The sequence below is a fragment of the Anarrhichthys ocellatus genome, unplaced genomic scaffold, assembly GCF_004355925.1.
Source record: "Anarrhichthys ocellatus isolate YVR2014 unplaced genomic scaffold, GSC_Weel_1.0 scaffold88, whole genome shotgun sequence".
In the NCBI taxonomy this organism is placed as follows: domain Eukaryota; kingdom Metazoa; phylum Chordata; class Actinopteri; order Perciformes; family Anarhichadidae; genus Anarrhichthys; species Anarrhichthys ocellatus.
Genome location: NW_022280118.1, coordinates 212352 through 233501, shown reverse-complemented (window position 1 = coordinate 233501; position 21150 = coordinate 212352). Strand labels below are relative to the sequence as shown.

Here is a 21150-nt window from a genome sequence, read left to right as displayed (position 1 = left end):
TGTGTGTGTGTGTGTGTGTGTGTGTGTGTATGTCCTTGAGCCTTTTGAGATGGGGAAAAAAAAAAAATAATAATAAAACAACAACAAAAAAACAAAAAAAAACAGGTAAGTATTTTTAATTTATTATTATTGTAACAGACTGTCTCATGTTTATCGTTTTGTATTGGAGATATGATGTTGATCCCTTCAGGGTTGCCGTAGAGAAAAGGCGACTTCCGCTTCTGGTCGAGGGGGGGGGGCAGAAATAAAGAGAGAAGCTGCACCAGCTGTTGCTCTCCCTGGAGACTACTGGACATCGCTGCGGTAAAGTCAGCAGACACTTACATTTTAGTGCACCTATATGCTGAAATTCACGGTAAATGCATTTAAACGGCACAGATCGGGAGCTAGTGAAAGTTAGCGGAAACATTAACGTGAGACAACATCCGGTTTCTTCAGACAAACATCCGGTTTTCAGAATAAGATGCCAACAAAGTATGAATTATATTCACATTAAGTATAAAACATGCTACCTGCATCTCGTGAACCAAATGTTATTGCACTTTTGTTCATATAGCAGTACTTTTAAAATAAAAGTGCGCAATACACTACTTTTGAATTCATTATTGAACTTTGCCATAACAATGCGATTAATCGCGATTAATCGCAAAAAATCCATGCGATTAATCGCGATTAAATATTTTAATCGTTGCCCAGCACTACTTAATTTCCATGCGTGGGATCAATAAAGTTGATTTAATCTACCGTTTGCTCAATGATACATATTTTCACCACAACACTTTGTCCTTGCCCTCACTCCAGCTGTTAGACATCACAGCCCACTGATCCATGCAGGGCAGTCAAAGCCACCACAGTGAGTCTGTACCTTGTTGACGACGTCTCCGAAGGTGAGGTTGGTCACAGCCATCCCCGCGTAGCGGCGCAGAGCCATGTTGATGGGGTCGTTCTGCATGCCGTACATGTCGTGGTCCAGGTGGATCAGATCGGCCACGACCTGCAGGCCGCCTGGAAGACAACACACAAACCTCTGAGCGAAATGTGTCACTGATGTTTTTAGGAATAAACGAAAAAGCTAGTAGGTGTTTTAAACGTACCTAATTCATTCATGGCGCGTCGGTACTCCTCTTCAAAGGAAAGCTTCATGACGGCGCACATGGCCTGACAGATCTGAGGGTCCACAGGTTCAGGGATGTCTGCGTAGAAGAAAAACAAGAATAGAGGGTTTTGGGGAGTTAATTTACAATAAATCTACAGAATGAGGAAAAAGATATGTGCCTTCATGTACAATACAAACTGAGTACTTAAAAGGAAAGATTGTTTTTCAATTTTTTATGCAAAGATGAAAATTTGACAGTGGTGGAACATTTGCTTAAAATGTTGAAATAGTAATACCACAGTGTTAACATACTGTTACAAGTAAAAGTACAACATAATTAGCATCAAAGTATACTAAAATATGCAGAATGGCCCATTTCATGAAAAATGCACAATTACATTATTGATGCATAAATAGGTAAGCATGTGGCAGCTGGTGAAGGTGGACCTAATTTCAACAATTATATACTGTATAATTATTTTATAGTTGATTGTATATTTTATATTAATCAGAATCTGTATAGTAACTACAGCTGTCAGACAGATGTAGTGCAGTAAATAAGAGGAATATTTGACCTCTGAGATGTAGAGGAGTAGAAGTATCTAAGAGGTTTAAACATAACTCACCAGTAGTTTTTGAGTTCTCTGTGTTTAGAGGACTATTACTCACCGGTGGTTTTGGTCCCTCCAGGTGACGGCGTCCCTGCGTGGCTCTCGATCCAGTCCCAGCCGCTGTCACAGTAGGTCCGGACCTGCTCCAGCATGTGCAGCACCCTCATCTCCCGGCGGGACTGGCCCTCGTCCTGCTGGGAGTAGATGATGTTGTGGAGGGCGGCGCTGGCTCTGGATTTGGCCTCTTTGCTGCAGCCCATCGGCACACTGCCCGTGGCCGTCTCCCCGCCTCCTTCGTGCAGGATCTGGACCAGCAGGGGGACGCAGCCGGACTTCCTCATGGCGATGCAGCTGTCCTGAGAGTTGGACAGGGCCAGCAGAGTCCGAGACATCTCCTCCTTATCTCTGTTAGCGAGCATGGAGAGCAGCCAGAACACCATCTCCACCTGACGGGAGGGGGAGGGCGACTTTAATTAATATCGTTATTATCATTAGTGGCAGTATTAATTAAGAACATGGCAGTATTATAGGACCTTTCTCGTGGTTTTGAATGTTATAGCTTTTTAGGGTTCATTGTTTTCAAAATGATCCTGCAGTTTTTATATGGTTTTACTTCAAGGCAGATTTATATAAAACAATATTTCTATAGTATTCGTAGTAAAAAAGTTGTAGTTTGATAAAATCTAGGTTATTTTGTTTCTTATTTATTCGGGGTAAATTTATGCTATTAAAAACTTGCACCAACTGTGTTTCTAACCATTGCTTTAGATTAAATAAAGAAGTTATTGTTATAAAACAATTAAGAGTGAGAAGTTTTTCATTCACAACTGAGTGAGTATTAGCTATGATGATGATGATTACACTGAGTGACAACAGTGGTGGAATGTAACCTAGTACATTGACCCAAGTAATTATACTTTACTACCAATAGTTTATACAAGTACAGCTGAAACAATCAGTCGATTAATCAATCATTTTACTGACATGTTAACAATAGTAATATATTAGTAGTAATAATGTTAACAATAGTAATATATTAGTAGTAATAATATTAACAATAGTAATATATTAGTAATAATGTTAACAATAGTAATGTATTAGTAATAATATTAATAATAGTAATATATTAGTAATAATGTTGAGATCAGGACTGTTGGGAGACAAAACAAACATTGTGAAGGTGTCACTTTGGGCTCTGGGTAACTGTAACGGCATTAGTCACTATTCTTACAAACAAAACAATCAATTAATGGAGAAAATAATCAGCAGATTGATCCATAATGAAAATAATCAATAGTTAATAATCAAAATGAGCTCCACCTTAAACATCTACAACAGTAAAATCCTGCTTTTACATGAATGCATGAGTAATAATAATCTAATTACATAATACATAATAGATGTATGTATGTGATGTGATCAGTATATGTTATATTCTACCCTGTGGACGGTCGTGACGTCTCTGTATTAACCCTCTGCTATTATGTGGGTCGGTGATGTGTTACCTTGCTGCCTCCATCTGCAGAAGCTTCCGTTCCTGCTGCTGCGGATGATGACGCGTTGTTATCTGGTTCTCCAGCAGGGGGCTTCTCAGCTCCACACAGCTGCACACACACACACAAACACACACACACACACACACACACACACAAAGAGAGAAGAAGAAGACATGAGGAGAAGGTGGGGAAACTGAGCAAACAATTTGATTTGATCGGATTTTGTAACAGGGCACCCAGCAGAGTACCTGATTCCTGTCAGAGATGATCCAGTTATATCAGAAGTACATACCTACTGAATATATCTATTACATGATTTAAAAAAATGCTGACTGAGCAATTCAATTAGATTTTCCTTACATAGTTGACATTTTCCTGTTTTATTTCCATGTAAAAAACATAGGAGTGTGTTGCAATTTAATGGTGTATTAATGTTGTTATTATTATTATTATTGTTATAGTCAGTGCAGCAGGTGTGGTCCATTCTGGGCCGGATGCCAGAGAAGAGAAAGGAAAACAACTCTGACCTATTTCTGCCTTCAGTGTGTTTTCAGGCCAACGGCTGAAGAATGTTTTATTACAGAAGTCTTGCATAGCCAGACCTGTCTCCACAGCTCTGTGGAGACAGGTCTGGCTCCACACGTCATCATTCTGGTAAATGGGAACCAAAACACTCTGGCTCATTTGTATTTCTTCAAACCAATCATGGTCGTCTTGGCTGGATCTAAGCACAGGATGCAGCGACGGGTCCCTCATGAAATAGAGAGCAGAAGGGAAGGACATGCCGTGGGAGATACGCAGCAGGGACAGACACTTCTGACTGACTCTTATGTCTACAGACTTAAGTCCAGGTAGATAAATACTTCCAACTAACCTGGGAGTCTCCCACATGCCTTTTGAATTCCAGGCGAGATTTCATATGAGCTTTATTCTACAGTGGCTTTCTCTTTGCCACTCTCTCATACAGCTCCGACTGGTGAAGAACCCGGGCAACAGTTGCAGTATGTACAGTACAGTCTCTCCCATCTGAGCCACTGAAGCTTTGAACTCCTTCAGAGTGGTCGTAGGTGTCTTGGTGGCCTCCCTCATCAGTCCTCATCTTGCCCCGTCACTCAGTTTGTGAGGACGGCCAGCTCTAGGAGATTTAAACAAGTGCCATACTCCTTCCATTTCTTAATGATGGACTGAACTGAACTCTGTGGGATGTCCAGTGAGTTGGAAATCTTTTTGTAGCCATCTCCTGACTTGTACTTTTCAATGATCTTTTCTCTGAGTTGCTGGGAGTGTTCTTTGGGAGTGTCTTCATGTTGCAATTGTAGCAAGAATACTGATGAACCAGAGACTGGACCTCCCAGACAGGTGTTTTTATACTACAATCACTTGACACACATCAACTGCACACATCTCCATTTCACTACATGTGACACTGCTGGCATCAGCTGGACCTCTGTTGAATTAGGTCAGTCACTTTAAAGGGGGTGAATATTCATGCAAACACTTATATTACACTATATGTTTTTAATTAATTGACATTAGTTTGTAAAAATCTGTTTTCACTTTGACATGAAAGAAGTTTTTTGCAAATTCTCGTCAAAAAAGCCAAATTATACTGATCATGATTTCATGTATAAAAGCAATAAAAGGGGAAAACATCCAAGGGGGGTGAATACTTTTTATAGACATTGTACAATTAAGATACACAAGTTTTAAACTGCCAGAGGTTTTGTTTGTTTGTTTTTTAACTTTTTTACTTATTAAGTATTACTTATTCGGGTTTTACTTTTAATAATTTCAATTTGGAGTGATAAATGATGAGTGTTGTTGTCGAGGAAGGTTTCTAAATCTTTTATGAGAAATACATTTTTTAGTTTGAAAGTTTCATGAACCAAACTACTTGAACATTTTTTGACACATGTATGGCACTTTATGTATTTAAAGTACTGATTGGTTATTCATTTTTGGTGTTTTTTTTCTTATGTTGTTGTCATGATTTTAATTATTGCCTTTGTTTTTTGTTTCTGAATTGATGAAATCTCGGGTTATTTTTGGTGAGATGTCTTTGTATGATTATTATTTAGGTTTTAAAACACTGTTTAAATAATTCTAATAATAATAATTATTATTATTGTGTTTGTTTTGTAACCTCTCACTAAGTGAAGTAATTCAAACTACAGATTTTTCTTTTTTATGAGTGAATCGTATCAGATGGAAATATTTGATATGTCTGCTGCTTTATCAAAGAATTTAACACAAAAACTGTAAAAACCTTAATTTCACCGCCTGCTAATCCTCACACACACACGCACACATTTTGTCTGCAGACGGTCTTTCGCTCACACACACACAAACACACGCACACACACACACACACACACACACACACACACACACACGCACACATCACACCCTGAGGCGTTGCCATGGTGACAGGATGGAGAGAGGGGGATGAAAGCTTTGATTCAACTCTCTGAGCTTCATTTGGATTCACAGATTGAAATCCTCGGTGCGTGCGTGTGTGTGTGTGTGTGTGTGTGTGTGTTTTAACAAAGGAAATCAGAATATTTCTTTCTCCGTGTTTGTGACGGCATCTGTGGCTCTGATCCAAACCTCCTCCATTAAAACAACCAGCTGCACACATGACCACAAAATGGACGCCGGCGAGACGAGAGGAAACACAACCACTTCTCTTCATCTGCTTTTCCCTGATTCCTCCATCAGCAGCAGCAGAGACACATATCTGCTACGTCTGCTGTCTACAGCTGCAGGACTTATTCACCAACAAATAAAGCACCAACAACGATAACTGATAAATATATATGATCTGTATTCACTTTCATTTTTCCTTATTTTGTATGTCTGCTATTGCCATTACTTGTACTTTATTTGTATATTCTATGTATGTACGCTGAGAGCAACATGAAAACCGGAGTCAGATTCCTTGTATGCGTATGCATACACAGCCAATAAAGCTGATTCTGATACTTACACCTGTACTTCATATCTTTTAGTCCATAATGTATATCTTAGCGTATACATATCTACCTCTTACTCCTTGCAACTATACTCTGCATATTACTCTACACTTAATCGCTTTTTGCTCCATAGAAGTGGAATCGTCCTATAAGATCCTTCTTAAGTGATTTTCACAGTCTCCAGAGGATACATCCTCATGATTTTGGCGATCCTGTGATCCACCAGCAGGACAAAATGTACAAATGACACCTAAATCTAACACACAGATATTTGTTTTCAATACAAACTTTACATTTGTGGCTCCACTCCTGAGCTGTGTCCAAAAAAATCCCTGTTTATTATATATTGTGCTACATTTACTGTAAATGAATGTGCACTAATTTCTGCTAACATCACAAGTGTCTGACATCTCATTCACTGTCTACTGTTTAGTTTACAGGACGCACTGAATGAATGACTCAGATTACAGCTCTGGTCATCAAAATCCTCCCAAAGGAGGTCGACATTCAGATGGATTAGGTCAGAAACTGTACTATGAATGTGTGAATGAATTCATGAATCATTTTATTAACCAGTTTGGTGGTTTGTATGACACATCCTTCATTGGATTATTTACATTCATAAACAACAGCATCTAACAGCTATAATCAATTGTCCTCATAAAAATATCAACAGCCTAATTATAATGCGCCAGCAGATCATTTAAACAAATAGAAATGTGCACATAATGTACATAAACACAAATCAACATTAATGCATGATTCATCTGAGCAAATCATGTCTGATTGAATGCAAAATAAATAAACAATATATTGTCTGTATTCCACATGAAGTAGGAGGCTTTTCTCTAATAGTAGTAATAATAAAATAATAATAATAATAATAATAAAATAATAATACTAGTACTATTACCACTATTATTTTGTTATTGATCTTTTTTCTGCTGCTCGTTTTTTTATAGTTAGTTTATTGCTTTATTTAGCTTCATGTATCTGCGTTTACTGCCTGTGAAGCACTTTAATTCATTTGTCTTAAAAAGGGCTATATAAATAAAATGTATTATTTACTTATTTTTCTCCGCCTATAAATATTTTCAGGAAATACAAAGAGCTCCTTCCTCGATTCTGATCTAATTTGAATCTGTTTGTCACTAACCATGAAACAAAGGAGAGAAGGGATTTAAATGAGCGCACTAGTTTGATTCTGGGTGCTGAAACCGCCTAAAAGCTTTTTCTACAGGTCTATTTTGGACCGGATCTGACCCAGTCTGTTCTTTCGTTTCCTTTTTCTTAACTTAAAACTTGCACGCTGGAGTTTGGGTCTGTTTTCCACGCTTATAATACCTTCAAATAGAAATAGTGCCAATGAAAATCTGTCTCCAGTGAGTTGTGCGAATCATCCAGATTGACAGGTCTCCGTCTCTGAAAGAATTGTTGAATATTTTAAATGTTCTTTCAACACTGTGAGCAGCTCAAACCAGACTGTGCAATCTGGATGAACTGAGCCTGTAAGAATAAAATAGTGTCGGCTCGTCTCTTTGACGTTTCCATCCCTCTGCTGCCTCGTTGGTATTCTCACAGGGAAGCAGAGCAGCAGAAAGGACGAACCGCCTCGCTCTCTTTATCTCAGACACTCTCACTCTGTGCCAACCCTGCAGCCTGGCAACAGCCAATCAAAGCTCAGCTCTGAGACCTGGTTTCTCTGCGTAGCGACGAGCCGAGGTGGAGAGCGACAGAGCAAGGATGAGGAGGAGGAGGAGGAGGGGGAGGGGGAAGAGGGGGAAGAGGGTCGTCTACATGTTCAATGTTTAATCATGTTCTTCAGGTTCTTCTGAACCAGAACCTTCATGTGAAGAACATACGAGATAATACAAGTACAAATTACAGTTTGGGAGATATTCTGGGTTAATATTGAATTATTTAGTTTTTTACAGCCGCTGGTTCCACGAACAACTATGTTAATATTGATTATTCTGCTGAATACTTTATCCATTAATCTCTATAATATTACAGTGTACTGTTACAAAAGTCAAAGAAAGCCTTCCTTGAAAAATGATTAAAAATACTTACTTGATTATCAGAATTATTACCAATGAATTTTCTATTGATAACTTAATCAAATAATTGTTCTTTATAAAGTCCAAGCCAATATATTCAACTTATAATTCAGACTCATGAGTCCATATAAAATCACGCAAGTAGTTTATTATTATTGTCTGCATGTTAAATCAAAATTTCTATTCTTGATCTATTTCATTCCAACTAAAAAGTACTAATACCACTGTGTAGAACTTCTCTTTTACAAGTCCTGCATTCAAAATGTCACTTCAGCACAAAATCATTAGCATCAAAATATACTTAAAGTACAAAAAGTAATAGCAATAGTCATGCAGAATGGTCCATTTCTGAATATCATATTATTGGATTATAATTATTGAGGCACTGTTGTGTTCATCGCTTTAATGTTGCAACTGCAAAAAACTCATTTTAATGACTTTATATAAGGCTGGGTAGCCTACCCTTGAATAATATATCATAATTTATTCGTCAAATTATATTTCGTATAAGTAAAGTTATCAGATAATATAGTGGAGTAAAAGTGCAGATCTTTGTTTATTTTCCCAGTCAAGAAAATCTCCAAAATATCTCCTAAATAATGTTTTCAAACTTTTTAAGGTTTTCAATTAATAATTTTTTTAACGTTGTTTCTTACTGTAACGCTTTTTGTGACTGGGTTATAAAAGTGTGATTTGGTATAAATACTTTTAATTTGTATTATTCATTTATTATTCCTTTTATAAAGTAAATGTTCTCACCATTAAAATGATTTGAAACTGTAAAAAGATGTTTTTCATAATTTGGTTTTGTATGTCAAAGGTCACATTGAGTTCAACCTGCTAAAGCACAGCCGAGATAACTCATAATTCAAGAAGTCAGACTTCGCCCCTCCCCACCACCCAGTTTACTGATTCAACTGTTTCAGTTGCTTCAGCTCTTATTTGACAGATCTGAAAAAGTTGAACTGTCCCAGAAGTGATGATTTGACCAGAGGAAGTAAACATCATATTTTGTGAATTTCAGCCGCTTGGCTGCATTCAGCTGATTAGCATCAACTATTTATCAGGTGAAAAAAATCTGTTATTGCAGCTTTTACCAACATGTTTTAACCTTTTCTTCATTAAATGTCAATTATGTTTAAAGAGATTCATTACAATATGTATCCACTACAACATTACTTGTACAACATTTATTCCTGACCTTTAGAGCCTTAAACTGGTAGTTTTATAGTTGTATATGATAATATAAAAACTATGATGGCTCAGTGAAACCCTGAAAAAAACAACCTAAAAACAAACATTAACCAAATTATATTAAAACTCAACCTAAAACGACTGCTAACCCTTGAAAGAAGTGATGAGCAGCAGTTTTTTTTTATTTTTAAAGCAGAACACCCAGAGAGAAACAACCCAAATTCCTGCACTCATCAGCCAATTAGAAGCTGAGCTGTCAAAGTGAAATATGGAGACAAACTGGTCGAACCAGAAACATGTTCAGCTGAATGACAGAATGCCGGCCATCCCTTTCAACCGCAGAGAGAGAGACAGACAGAGATTACAGCCACAACAACTCAGACTGAGGACACTAAATCTGGATTTTTGGACTTGTTGTGTTTTCCACTGAAGAATCTGACAGAAACATGGAGACTGAAGCAGCTGTAAGTATCCGGCTGAGATGCTCTGGTTGATCCAGATTATGAGAAAAACTTGAAACGAGCCTGAGCATGTACTGAGAGGTGTAGAGAGTTCAGAGTAGGTGTAACTTTAATCCCGAGTGTACAAAACAAATCGTGTGACAGTTGCAATGTTATAACAATGTTTAAGTCATTATACAGATGATCTACGGCTCCAGCTTTAAGAAAGATTTCCGGCTTGTCACCGTTTCATATGAATAAATTATAAGAATTTCTATTGGGTTTTGGAATGTTAGACGGACTAGATAAGTAGTTTGAAAATGTGGCATTGCATTATGGGAATTCTGCTGTTTACATTTGATGAACTGAACAGGATTAATCAGCAGTCATGCTAGCAGCTCTGTGAGGCTGCACTTACACACAATAGAGCTTTGAGCTAAATGCTAACATGTTAACATGCTCACAATGACAATTCTAACATGTTGACCCTTATTTGAGCATAAATCATTTAACTTACTTAAATTGGTAGTGTAAGGGGCAAGAGCTCGTCAAAGACAATTTAAGTAGAAAATCTGAATATTGTTATTATCTTTCACGAACATTGTTGCTGTCTATTTGAGCCCTATCTTACGTCACACCTGTAATAACTTGTCTCAAAGCCAAAAACAAAGGATTCTGGTTTAGCTTATTTATTAATATTATTCAAGGCCATGGTCAGAGGTCACCACTCTCACGGAACAGACAAATAACTTGTTTTTAATCATCATAATAAATCTAGCATGAGTAAAATATAAAATATTTGCCTCTGAGATGTCGTGGAGTAGAAGTATAGAGAAAAATAGATATACTCAGGTAAAGTACAAGTACCTCAAAAATTGTACTTTAGCAGAGTACTTGAGTAAATGTACTTAGTTACTTCCCACCTACATTCTTGAATTGTAGTAAGGTGGAAGTATAAAGTATCATAGAATTTGAAAGGAAGTACTTGAAAATCACGATCGATAGCTCTCCAACCGAACTTTCTCCCACTGCCCAATGTTTGTTCTATTTAAATGCTTCTGATATGCAGTTACGTGTTCAACTGTAATCCAACAACTTTAACAGCCAAACTAATCTCCAATGTGCCTCAATAATATGTATTAAACTGCTAACGATTTTTGGTGTAATTCGATTTATGCAGATCTCTGTTAATACATTTATTTTTGTTTTACATTTTTACATTACATGTTCCAACTAGCCTAAAAGAAAGAACTGGTTTATCTCATTAAGTAACCTGCTTCATGGTCAAGGTCAGAGGTCACCACTCTCTAACCACAGAGTCAACAAATAGCATTTATGATTATGAATGGAAGATAATTTCTAGACAAACCATTTCACAGTGAACAATCATTGCTTGTTACTAAATCTCCTTCCTTCCACATGTATCTGATAATACAGGGGCTCTCTGAACTGTCCACCAATACAAACAAACAAAGTTGTCTTGTTGAGGAACCTTCACAGGAAAATGACCAGAAACTGCCTGAAATACACATCCAAGAGGATGAGGCAACAAATGACTGTGACCCAGAAGATCAAACAGACAGAAACATGAGGACGACAGACCTTCTAAAGGCGAGTCAGAGGGTTACAAGCTACATAAAAGAGGACTTTAGCCAGTTGAAGGAAGAAGTGTTGAAGGTGTTGAAGGAGAGAGACACAAGCCCATCAAGGCAGGCAGACAATAAACCTGCCACCAGCACGCTCAACCTCCTGAAAGAGGACCTCAGCCAGCTTAAAGAAGATGTGACCAGCATCTTCAGCTCGTCCAAACAAACAAAGTCCATAGATCCTAAAACCAGCCAGTCAGCAGAGAAGACGATCAACCGCCTGAGCTTTCTAGACGACTTGTCTAACGTCTTCAGAATCGGTCTTTCAAAGGAGAGAGACAACAGGGATGCCACTGCGAAGCCAGACTCATCCAACACCTTCAAGATGAACGCTAAAAGGACGGATGAACCCTTTATACAGACTCTGTTTAGAAGAGACCAAAAGATTTCCCAAAAGGCAGAGAACATTCAGGAAGTTGAAAAGACATCTTCAGAGACGAGTGATGAACAAATGGACGCTGGTTTTAGGGGAAACCTCTCGGAGCAGAACGAAGAGACGGTCGATACCCAGAAAATCCACGACAACATGAAAGACAGAACGAATAAAGAGGAGGACAGTGAAGTGGATATAACTGTCTCTGGTGAGACAACGACAAGTCATTCTGAAACACAAGAAACTGATGGGACAATTCCTACATCACAGGCAGGTAGGCTCCACCTTTTTCACTGTTAACCTACAACTGTTAAACTTTAAACATTTGAATCCCGATTTGTAAAAATCGGAGTTCATGAGGACATTTTTTCGTAAATCAAACAAGTGATTATAAAGAAAGGATGAAGATAAGAGTCAGGTCTTGGGTGAAGCACATACATACAAATACAAAAATAGTCTGACGTAGCCAGTTCCGACACCTGAAAAATGAATGAATAAGACGCAGTTCGACTGCATTTCTTGGTGCATTTCCTTGACTTGCAGATAAAGAGAATAGTGGGAAGCCATTAACAGGACTGTGGATCACGTAACCGCACACTGCAATGTAATCGGACAGAAACCCGTGAAATGACAACAACCTGTTAACAGCCAAAACGTGGTGGTGGCACGTAATGTGTAAAATGACGTGCCACCACCACGGAAACAATTGAATGTTAGTATTAGCAACAAAACAACTTAGGAAAAATGTTATGGTTGGGCTGAAACTAAGTACGTTATCTTAGGCTTAGGAAACCAACCACTTAGTTAGGTTTATGAAAAACATCATCGTTGGGTTTAAAATAAGTACATAAACTTAGGTGTAACAAAACTAACATTAGGTTTATGAAAAACATCATGGTTGGCCTTAAAATAAGTATGTAAAATAAGTAAAATTCGTAAAAACATCACACACGGAACTTCACAATAACTAAACACTTTGGGACAAGAAAACACCGTTCTCCTGGTTAAACGTTCCTGTATAGTCTTTCTCACTGTTAGTACTATGTCCCTAGCTATGAGCGTTGCACATTCACGCGGATGCATTTACTGCTCTGTTAAGAGGATGTGGTCATTTCACGTATTTCTGTGAGAGCGGGCTGCTCACACGTATGAATAACAACAAACAAACCTGGAACCCAGTCACAAAAACATTGCTCCGTAATGCTATAAATTGTCGAATTGTCCGATATCAACATTTTTTGTCTGGGTTGTATTCAAGGCTTCATCAGAAAATGTTGCCTCATTATTTGACATTGTGTAACACGCATTACAACACATCAATTCTACAGCCGAGCAGAGAAGTGAGAGTGAAGACGGGAGTGACAACTCTGAGGTGTCAGCAGAAGACGAGAGGATAAACAACAAACAAGAGGAAGAGGAAGAGCAAAAAGAAGAGGAAGAGAAAGAAGAAGAAGAAAAACAACAACAACAACAAATGAAGGATTCACAGACTCTTCTCTGGGAGCCTTTGCCGTCTGGGATCAATCTCTTTAGTCTGAGAAACCTAAACAAAGACAACATGAGGTGAGTAAACCTCAGGAAGCCAAATCCAACACTTTGTTCTGAAATGCTCAACGTATGACGTCGTGGTTATTTCTGTTCTTGTAGGGCTCAGCCGGGAAGAGACTCGTGGTTGGTGAAAAACTGTAAGCTCACATAGATTTTATATCTTTCTGCAACTTTTTACATGACATTATGTTCCTGCAAACGTGATATTTAAAACGTTACCTTAAAAGACCAGCTTTAAAAAGTAAAGTATGAGCACAACTAAAACACAATTAGTCATCTTGAGATGATGTGAAGATTATTTGTTGATCTGAAGATAATTGGCCAAAATCTCTGTTAGCAGCAACAACTACCAACTATTCTGGTTGGTTACTCGTCAGTGATAAGACCTAATAAATCAATTATTTTTTGACGCATTTTGTCTATAAAATATGAACAGTTTTAATCAAATTTCCAACATCAAATAGTTGCCAATGGTCTAAAAACCTGAAGGGATTCAATTTATCATATGAAACAAAGAAAGGCAGCAGGAACCAGATTACCAACATGAATTGCTGAATCAACTAATCTTGTTCCTTGTTTCGTCCATCAGTTGCCTGTTATTTGACCTTGGATCCCAACACTGCCAACTCAGAGCTCCATCTGACCGACTGCAACAGGAGGGCGACTCGAGTATGGTCGGACCACCAGCCCTCGGAGCATCCGGACCGGTTTAAGCACTGCCCTCAAGTCCTGTGCAGGGAGGGGCTGCTGGACTCGGTGTACTGGGAGGTGGAATGGAGCGGCGGTGCAGACATCGGCGTCACCTACAACAGCATCTCCAGAAACGGAGACACAGCGAGCTGTCTGCTGGGACACGGCGAGCGGTCCTGGAGCCTGGAGTGTTCGGAGGGAAGCTATACACCGTGCCACCATAACAAGAGATTCAGGTCCTCCTCACCCCGACCCTTCACCCACAGAGTCGGGGTTTACCTGAACTGGTCTGCAGGCTCTCTGTCATTCTACTGCATCTCTCAGAACACCATGGTCCACCTTCACACCTTCAACTTTACTTTCACTGAGCCTCTGTACCCGGGTTTCTGGGTCTGGGCTTTAGATGGCTCAGTGTCGCTGACTCAGGTGGAGTTAGACTGGGAACGACTGCTGCAGTGAACCACTGAGAACAAGTTGAGACCACAGACTGTGTATGTGAAGCGGACGTAGTCATTGTGACGTCCACCATTGGTTTGTGGACTGCCGTTAGTAAGCCTTCGAGTTCGACGATTCTGCCGTCGCCATCTCAGTATAAGGCCGTCGCCTGTTGGGCTTTTTTGCAAACAATGAACAGAAGTTACCATATTTGGAATGCGGAGGAGTGAGGTAGTGAGGCCAGATACGGCTCGGTAGCGGCAGCAACCTGTCAATCACAGTAAGCCCGCCCTAAAGCATACCCTGCTTTATGGTCTATTTTACTCTAAATGGACCATTATTTACTAAATGAACATCATGCTGTATTGAAGAAGACTTGAAACTAGAGATTGAGACCATAAACTCATGTTTACAATGTTTACTGAGGTAATAAATCAAGAGAGAAGTAGAATCATTTTCTCATAGACTTCTATACAAACTTCCTTTTGCAACGAGAGGACCCTGATGGTCAGTAGAGAAAATACAAGTCTTAAGACACTTCCGCATCGGCTTCACTTGGCAGAACCGGAGGTTGCCGCCTGGTTGAGATGCAAGGGTGAACTGGTGCGCAATGTCGGAGTTAAGGCTCTCTGAAGATACATGTTAAAGCAAAGAATGGTATTCTGGATAAATCGTAGGTCGCAGGGAATCCCAAAGTAGCAGATTCGAACATCAAGAAAGCTGTTTGGTTTATCCTATGACCGTCTGGATTACAATATGCTCAAAATCCATACATATAAATGTATATGCGTGTTGGTGTTTCTGGATCAACCCCTGATCACCGGAGAAACATGTTTCAGCCATAAGTTTACATCACGTCATATCAGAAAGTGCCACAGGAAAATTCAACAGGTACATCTCCCTTAGTGAAATGAAAGATTTCAGATGAGACTCTTTCCATATCACACACTACATTACTTTATCGGTTCCAGCTGACCCAGACTAGTACAGTCCAACCAGTCCAGACGAATCAGATTTGGAGATTGTGTGTCTCCACCTTTAGCTGACGTAACACTTGAAGCACATCTATAAAGACCACCTTAAGATCCAAACAAGTCAAAGATACCTGAAACTAAAAGACTGATCTCTCAACGGCCTTGCTTTAGCGTCGGGTCACTTCTGAAAATGTTTTGAAGCCCAGAATAGAACATTTATGAACCCTTTATATTTACCAGATTCACTGCAGATTGTCTGTTTGTGTGCTCCATCTGTTTGTGTGTGTAATGTGTGTGTATTGTGTGTATGGCTTACCTGTAGCTGGGTCTCTTGATTCCCTCGGGCCTCCTGCAGCTCTTTCTCCAGCTGCTCCAGACGAGCGACACGCATCTGCAACACACACACACACACGCGGTTCAGACACGGTTCAGACACGTCCAGATGTGCTGTGTTTCCATTAACCAGCTGTCTCCCGTCAACTATTCAACTATGTAGTTTAATCAAAACTAATTTAAATTAATTTAGATTTTGAATCTTTTGTTAATAAAAATAATTTGATGACATAATCTGCTGTGGCTGAAGGTGCAAATCCCCGTCCAATCAGCAGCCTCGGCCTCACCTGTGTCCTCTGAACCATCTCGTCGCTGGTGCCGAAACGTTCCTCCATCACAGATCGAACCCGCTGGCCTTCAAACTCCAGCTGCTGCCTGATCATATCCATCTGCAGAGAAAACTACAGCGACATATTTGTGATCAGATTTTTATTCTGACCAAATATGGCACAGTCGTTGACTTCTCGTTCAGACAGTCAGTCAAACAAAATAAACATAATCACCAACAAGTTTGTTGATTGATTCATTATTTAAGTAATTCATCAAACTAAACATCAATTCTCTTGTTCCAGTCTCTCCAATGTTTTATTCCTCAGTAAACTGAATATTTGTATATATTTTGGACAGTTGGTCAAACAAAACACAACGTATAACGACGTCACGTTGGACTCTGAGAAACGGAGAACTACATATTCTGACACTGAGGAATCGATAATGTAAATACAGTTATCATTACTTGCAGCTGTTGTCCCAAGAAAACCAAGTACATTTACTCAAGTACTTGTACTTAACATTTTTAAGGTTCTTGTACATGATTATTTCTTTTTGCTGCTACTTTATACTTCTGCTACTTTGTAGAAATATTGTACTTTTTACTCCACTACATTTATTCAACAACATGAGTTGCTTTCCAGATTTAGATTAATAATACAAAATATAATCAACATATAAATGATTCGTGGAAAAACTACTCCAATCTTTTACTTAAGTAAAAGTTGTAACTCCACAGCCTAGAAATAAAAGTTAAATAAAAAATGTTTACAAAGGTATTTGTGTGAAAATGTACTTGAAGTACCAAAAGTAAAAGTACTCTTTGTGCAGAATGGCCCATTTCAGATTATTAAATATTATAATATTGTATTATATTTATTGATGCATTAATGTGTCACTTTATTGTCGCAGCTGGTATAAGTGGAGCTGATTTTAATGGCTTCATATACTGCCAGGTAGTTTGTGAATTTCCCCACGAATCAATGAAGTTGTATCTCACTAACTGGAAATAATATATCTTAGTTTATTTGTTGATAATATTTTGTCTTATTCATCTGTAAAGTAACTCAAGTTATTAGATAAATGTAAAAAGCATCCCTCTGATATAGTCGAGTAGAAATACAATGTAACGGAAAATGGAAATACTCAAAGTTGTACAGTACTTGAGTAAATTAACTTGATTACTTTCCATACGCTGTGTGCATGTGGGCGTTTGTGTGTGTGTGTGTGTGTGTGTGTGCGTGTGTATGTGTTTTCACCGTGTCGATGCGAGGCAGATGAGCCTGTCTCTGTGACAGCTCCTCCAGCTGGCTGAAGTACCAGCAGCGCTCCCTCTCCTCCCGGTCGATCTCCCCCAGCAGGAGGTTCCTACAGACAGGTAGCGCTGTTAGCGTCAGGAGTGCTAACGCTCAATGCGCCGGCTCGTGGGCCACGAAAACACACGTCACGCCAACAGAGAGGGATAAGAGGCCACTGCTCGGTGACATGTGGAGCTACAAAGATGATACGAGCTCCATCCACACACAGGACGAAGTCGGAATGTTTTCTCAACATTTAAACACAAGTTTAGCCTCCGTATGGATGTGTGTGTGTGTGTGTGTGTGTTTTGTATTTATTCTATATTTTCTTTTCATTATTAGTAATATGTTATATATGTTATTATCACCATTTTATTGTATGTATATTTAAGTTTCATTGTCATGTTTATCAAATTTGATTTCACATTTAAAACAACATGAGGTGACCAAAAACATGTATAAACCCGGGAGAAGATCAGATGGACGAGTAATGCAAAAACTAATAAACAAACATTTAGCAGTGGCAAAATTAAGTACATTCAAAAGCCAAAGAACAGAGGTAAATATATTATAATTCATATTTAACCTTTTTCCTACAAGTTATATATATATATTTGCACACATGTATTTTTGCCTTTTCTTTCTTTTAAATCTTCATCCACGGATGGGAATGTTTTCGTATCTTACATACTATAATGATAATAAAATTGAGCATCTTTCAATGAAACAGATCTTTTTGAAAAAGATTCTAATTATATGGCTTTTATTTGGTAGTGTAGAAAAGCTCAGTTCAGGATGCATTATGTGGAGAATATCTGCAGTGCCTTAGCAGACATCTAACTCTGAAAAAAAAAAAGAAAGATGGTTTGACCAACATCTCCATGATCTCCAGGAGAACTACAAGAATCCTCTCACCTCTCCTTGTACAGCTCCTCTTGGTGGTGGTCGCTCATTCGTCCATCCGCCCCGCTGATCACAGCTGTTTTGGGCGGCGCCCCATCCAGGAAGTGATGAGGCAGCAGGATGGAGCCCGCCTCTCCGCCAGACACTGCGCTCAGGCGGGATGGGGCTCGGAGCGGACTCCGGTCATCGAACTCTGCCCCTCCGACACCTCCTAGCCCCGCCCCTCCCAGGCTGTCTGTCAGCAGCCTCAGGTTGTGAGGCTGGTGCTTGAGTTCGTAGTAATTGGTGAGGTCCATGTGGAGCTCTAAGGGGGGAAGAGGATCAATAATCAGTCAATCAATCATGCAAACAGAAATCCTTTATTTCTTTACTTTCCTTGGACTTTCCTCCTGTCCTTCTTCCTCTTCTCCTTCATTAATTTCCTTCCATCCTTTACTTCTTTGCTTTCCTTGTTCCATCCTTCTTTTCTTTCATCCCTCCCTTCCAGCCTACTGTCCTTCTTCCTATTCTCCTGCTTTCATTTCCTTTCCTTCTACCTTCATTCCTTTCATTTGCTTCCTTCCTTCTTACCTTTCCCTGCTTTCTTCCTTCCTCCCTTACACCTATTTCATCTCCGACACAGAATTGGACCTAATCCTATAATCACATCTGCTGTTGATCTCAGCTGGAGTTAATTGGATTTTCAGTCCCGACAAACTAATTGACATGAATTAGTTGTAATTGGATTGAGTCATAACGAGGCTGCAGCCAATCAGCTGCAGCCAATCAGGTTAGCTGATTGAGTCAATTCATTTCTCTGTGAATGACGATTGGTCCCACCGGAGCCTCGGAAAAAACAGAAGAGTCGGGCAGAATCAGAATCACATTCATCTATTGTTACTGAGCGGAGACGTTAAAGGAACATTACAAGATTTTTGTGAAACTTCTTTGTTCTGGTTCACGTGAGAAGATGAATATCATGAAACTGATACCGACCTTTCAGTTGGTCAAGCACGTCGCTCCTCCCGGACGAGGCCAGTGTTCCTGCCTCCTGTTCCAGTTTGCTCTGCAGCTGCTTCAACACCTCCTGCATCACAAAAGGAGGAACAACCTCAGATCAACAGACAGGAAAGCTCCTAATACTCAGATACCGACACAGTGCTTATTTCTTTGAAACCTTGAATCCCTTGTGTGTGTGAAAATGTGCCGTAGTGGAGGGGTCTATGTGCCGTAGTAACACTGGGACCTGTTGTTGTTGGGGGATCCTGGACGAGGTCTCCCAAGGTGTTCCCAGATAACAGACCAGTTTTCAAGGTGAGTTCATGCAGAACGTGAAGCAAATCTTTTGCATAAAGTAAAAGGAAAGACGTATGATTGTGCTTTATAAAGAAAGAGGACAGAAACTAGAACGAGAAGAGCTGCTTCGTTCAGTCAGACCTCCAACACACAGTCAGTGTGCATGTTGTAGCTACAGCTAATGTCTGTAGAGTCTGTTACACTGTCTTGTTGTAACAGACTGTACAGACATTAACTGTCTGGCGAATAAACAGCGACTGCGAAAGGGCTCCTTCTGTCAAGTTGGCAGAAACAATGAGGGAGACCAGAGTCCCTCCTGTAAGAAGGAGGGAACAAACAACAATGAAGAATATCAGAATTGCTCCTTTAACTCTGTGGTGGTGTTGGTGCTGCTGTGGTTGGTGTTGTTGGTGCTGCTGTGGTTGGTGTTGTTTGTGTTGCTGGTGATGGTAGTGTTCATGTGGTTGGTGTTGTTGGTAGTGTTGTCGGTGATGGTAGGTGTAGTTGATGGTGTTGCTAGTGTGGTTGGTGATGGTAGTGTTGCTAGAAGATAGAGAAGAAACCCTTTTTATTGTCATAGACATATACACATACCTCTGTGTATATGTCACATTTGACCTCTGCATTTGACCCATCCCTGTATATAGGGAGCAGTGGGCTGCCAATGACAGGCGTCCAGGGAGCCAGTGTCTTGCTCAGGGACACTTCGACACGTGGCACGTCCCAGTCGAGGATTGAACCGTTGACCCTTTACCAGACAACCCTCTTAAGCCAGTGAGCCACGGCCGCGATGGTAGTGGTGATGGTAGTGTTGCTGTGGTTGGTGTTGTTGGTGATGGTAGTGTTGGTGTGGTTGGGGATGGTGGTGTTGCTGTGGTTGGTGTTGTTGGTGATGGTAGTGTTGGTGTGGTTGGTGTTGTTAGTGTTGGTGTGGTTGATGTTGTTGGTGATGGTGGTGTTGCTGTGGTTGGTGTTGTTGGTGATGGTAGTGTTGCTGTGGTTTGTGTTGTTGGTGATGGTGGTGATGGTAGTGTTGCTGTGGTTGGTGTTGTTGGTGATGGCAGTGTTGGTGTGGTTGGTGTTGTTAGTGATGGTAGTGTTGGTGTGGTTGGTGTTGTTGGTGATGGTAGTGTTGGTGTGGTTGATGTTGTTGGTGATGGTAGTGTTGGTGTGGTTGGTGTTGTTGGTGATGGTAGTGTTGGTGTGGTTGGTGTTGTTGGTGATGGTAGTGTTGGTGTGGTTGGTGTTGTTGGTGATGGTGGTGTTGCTGTGGTTGGTGTTGGTGATGGTAGTGTTGGTGTGGTTGGTGTTGTTAGTGTTGGTGTGGTTGATGTTGTTGGTGATGGTGGTGTTGCTGTGGTTGGTGTTGTTGGTGATGGTGGTGATGGTGTTGCATCCAGACTGACCTTCATGCCGGTGGTCTCGGTCTCCAGTTTGGACAGGTGGTTGGAGTTGTCTTCCAGCTCCCTCCTCAGGTGGGAGTTCTCCTTACGGAGCGCCTCCACCTGGTGGGCCAGCTGGTCGTAGGAAGCCACAGCG

General features: G+C 40.0%; 2 protein-coding genes across 2 annotated transcripts; one reads left to right on the top strand and one right to left on the bottom strand.

The window, feature by feature from the left end:
* Nucleotides 1-667: 667 nt before the first annotated feature.
* On the bottom strand, nt 668-21149 carry apc2 (APC regulator of WNT signaling pathway 2; the record flags this gene model as incomplete). The annotated part of the gene is made up of 10 exons (XM_031875287.1): nt 668-1005; nt 1095-1193; nt 1766-2153; nt 3213-3311; nt 15849-15923; nt 16153-16266; nt 17395-17503; nt 18349-18640; nt 19312-19402; nt 21018-21149. Coding segments are annotated over 10 exons (1593 nt in total), but the record flags the coding sequence as incomplete, so codon positions are not given.
* Nucleotides 13184-14883, top strand: LOC116398728 (stonustoxin subunit beta-like). The gene is made up of 3 exons (XM_031875292.1): nt 13184-13448; nt 13533-13570; nt 14023-14883. Exons 1-3 carry the CDS (start codon nt 13360-13362, stop codon nt 14580-14582), a joined length of 687 nt encoding a protein of 228 aa, XP_031731152.1. The 5' UTR covers nt 13184-13359; the 3' UTR covers nt 14583-14883.
* Nucleotide 21150: the final 1 nt, after the last annotated feature.

Bases quoted from the DNA above. Each gene is read 5' to 3' on its own strand.
- LOC116398728 (XM_031875292.1), top strand. From the start codon at position 13,360: ATGAAGGATTCACAGACTCTTCTCTGGGAGCCTTTGCCGTCTGGGATC. The intron at 13,449-13,532 runs GTGAGTAAACCT...CTGTTCTTGTAG, and splicing joins CTAAACAAAGACAACATGAG to GGCTCAGCCGGGAAGAGACT. The intron at 13,571-14,022 runs GTAAGCTCACAT...TTCGTCCATCAG, and splicing joins CTCGTGGTTGGTGAAAAACT to TTGCCTGTTATTTGACCTTG.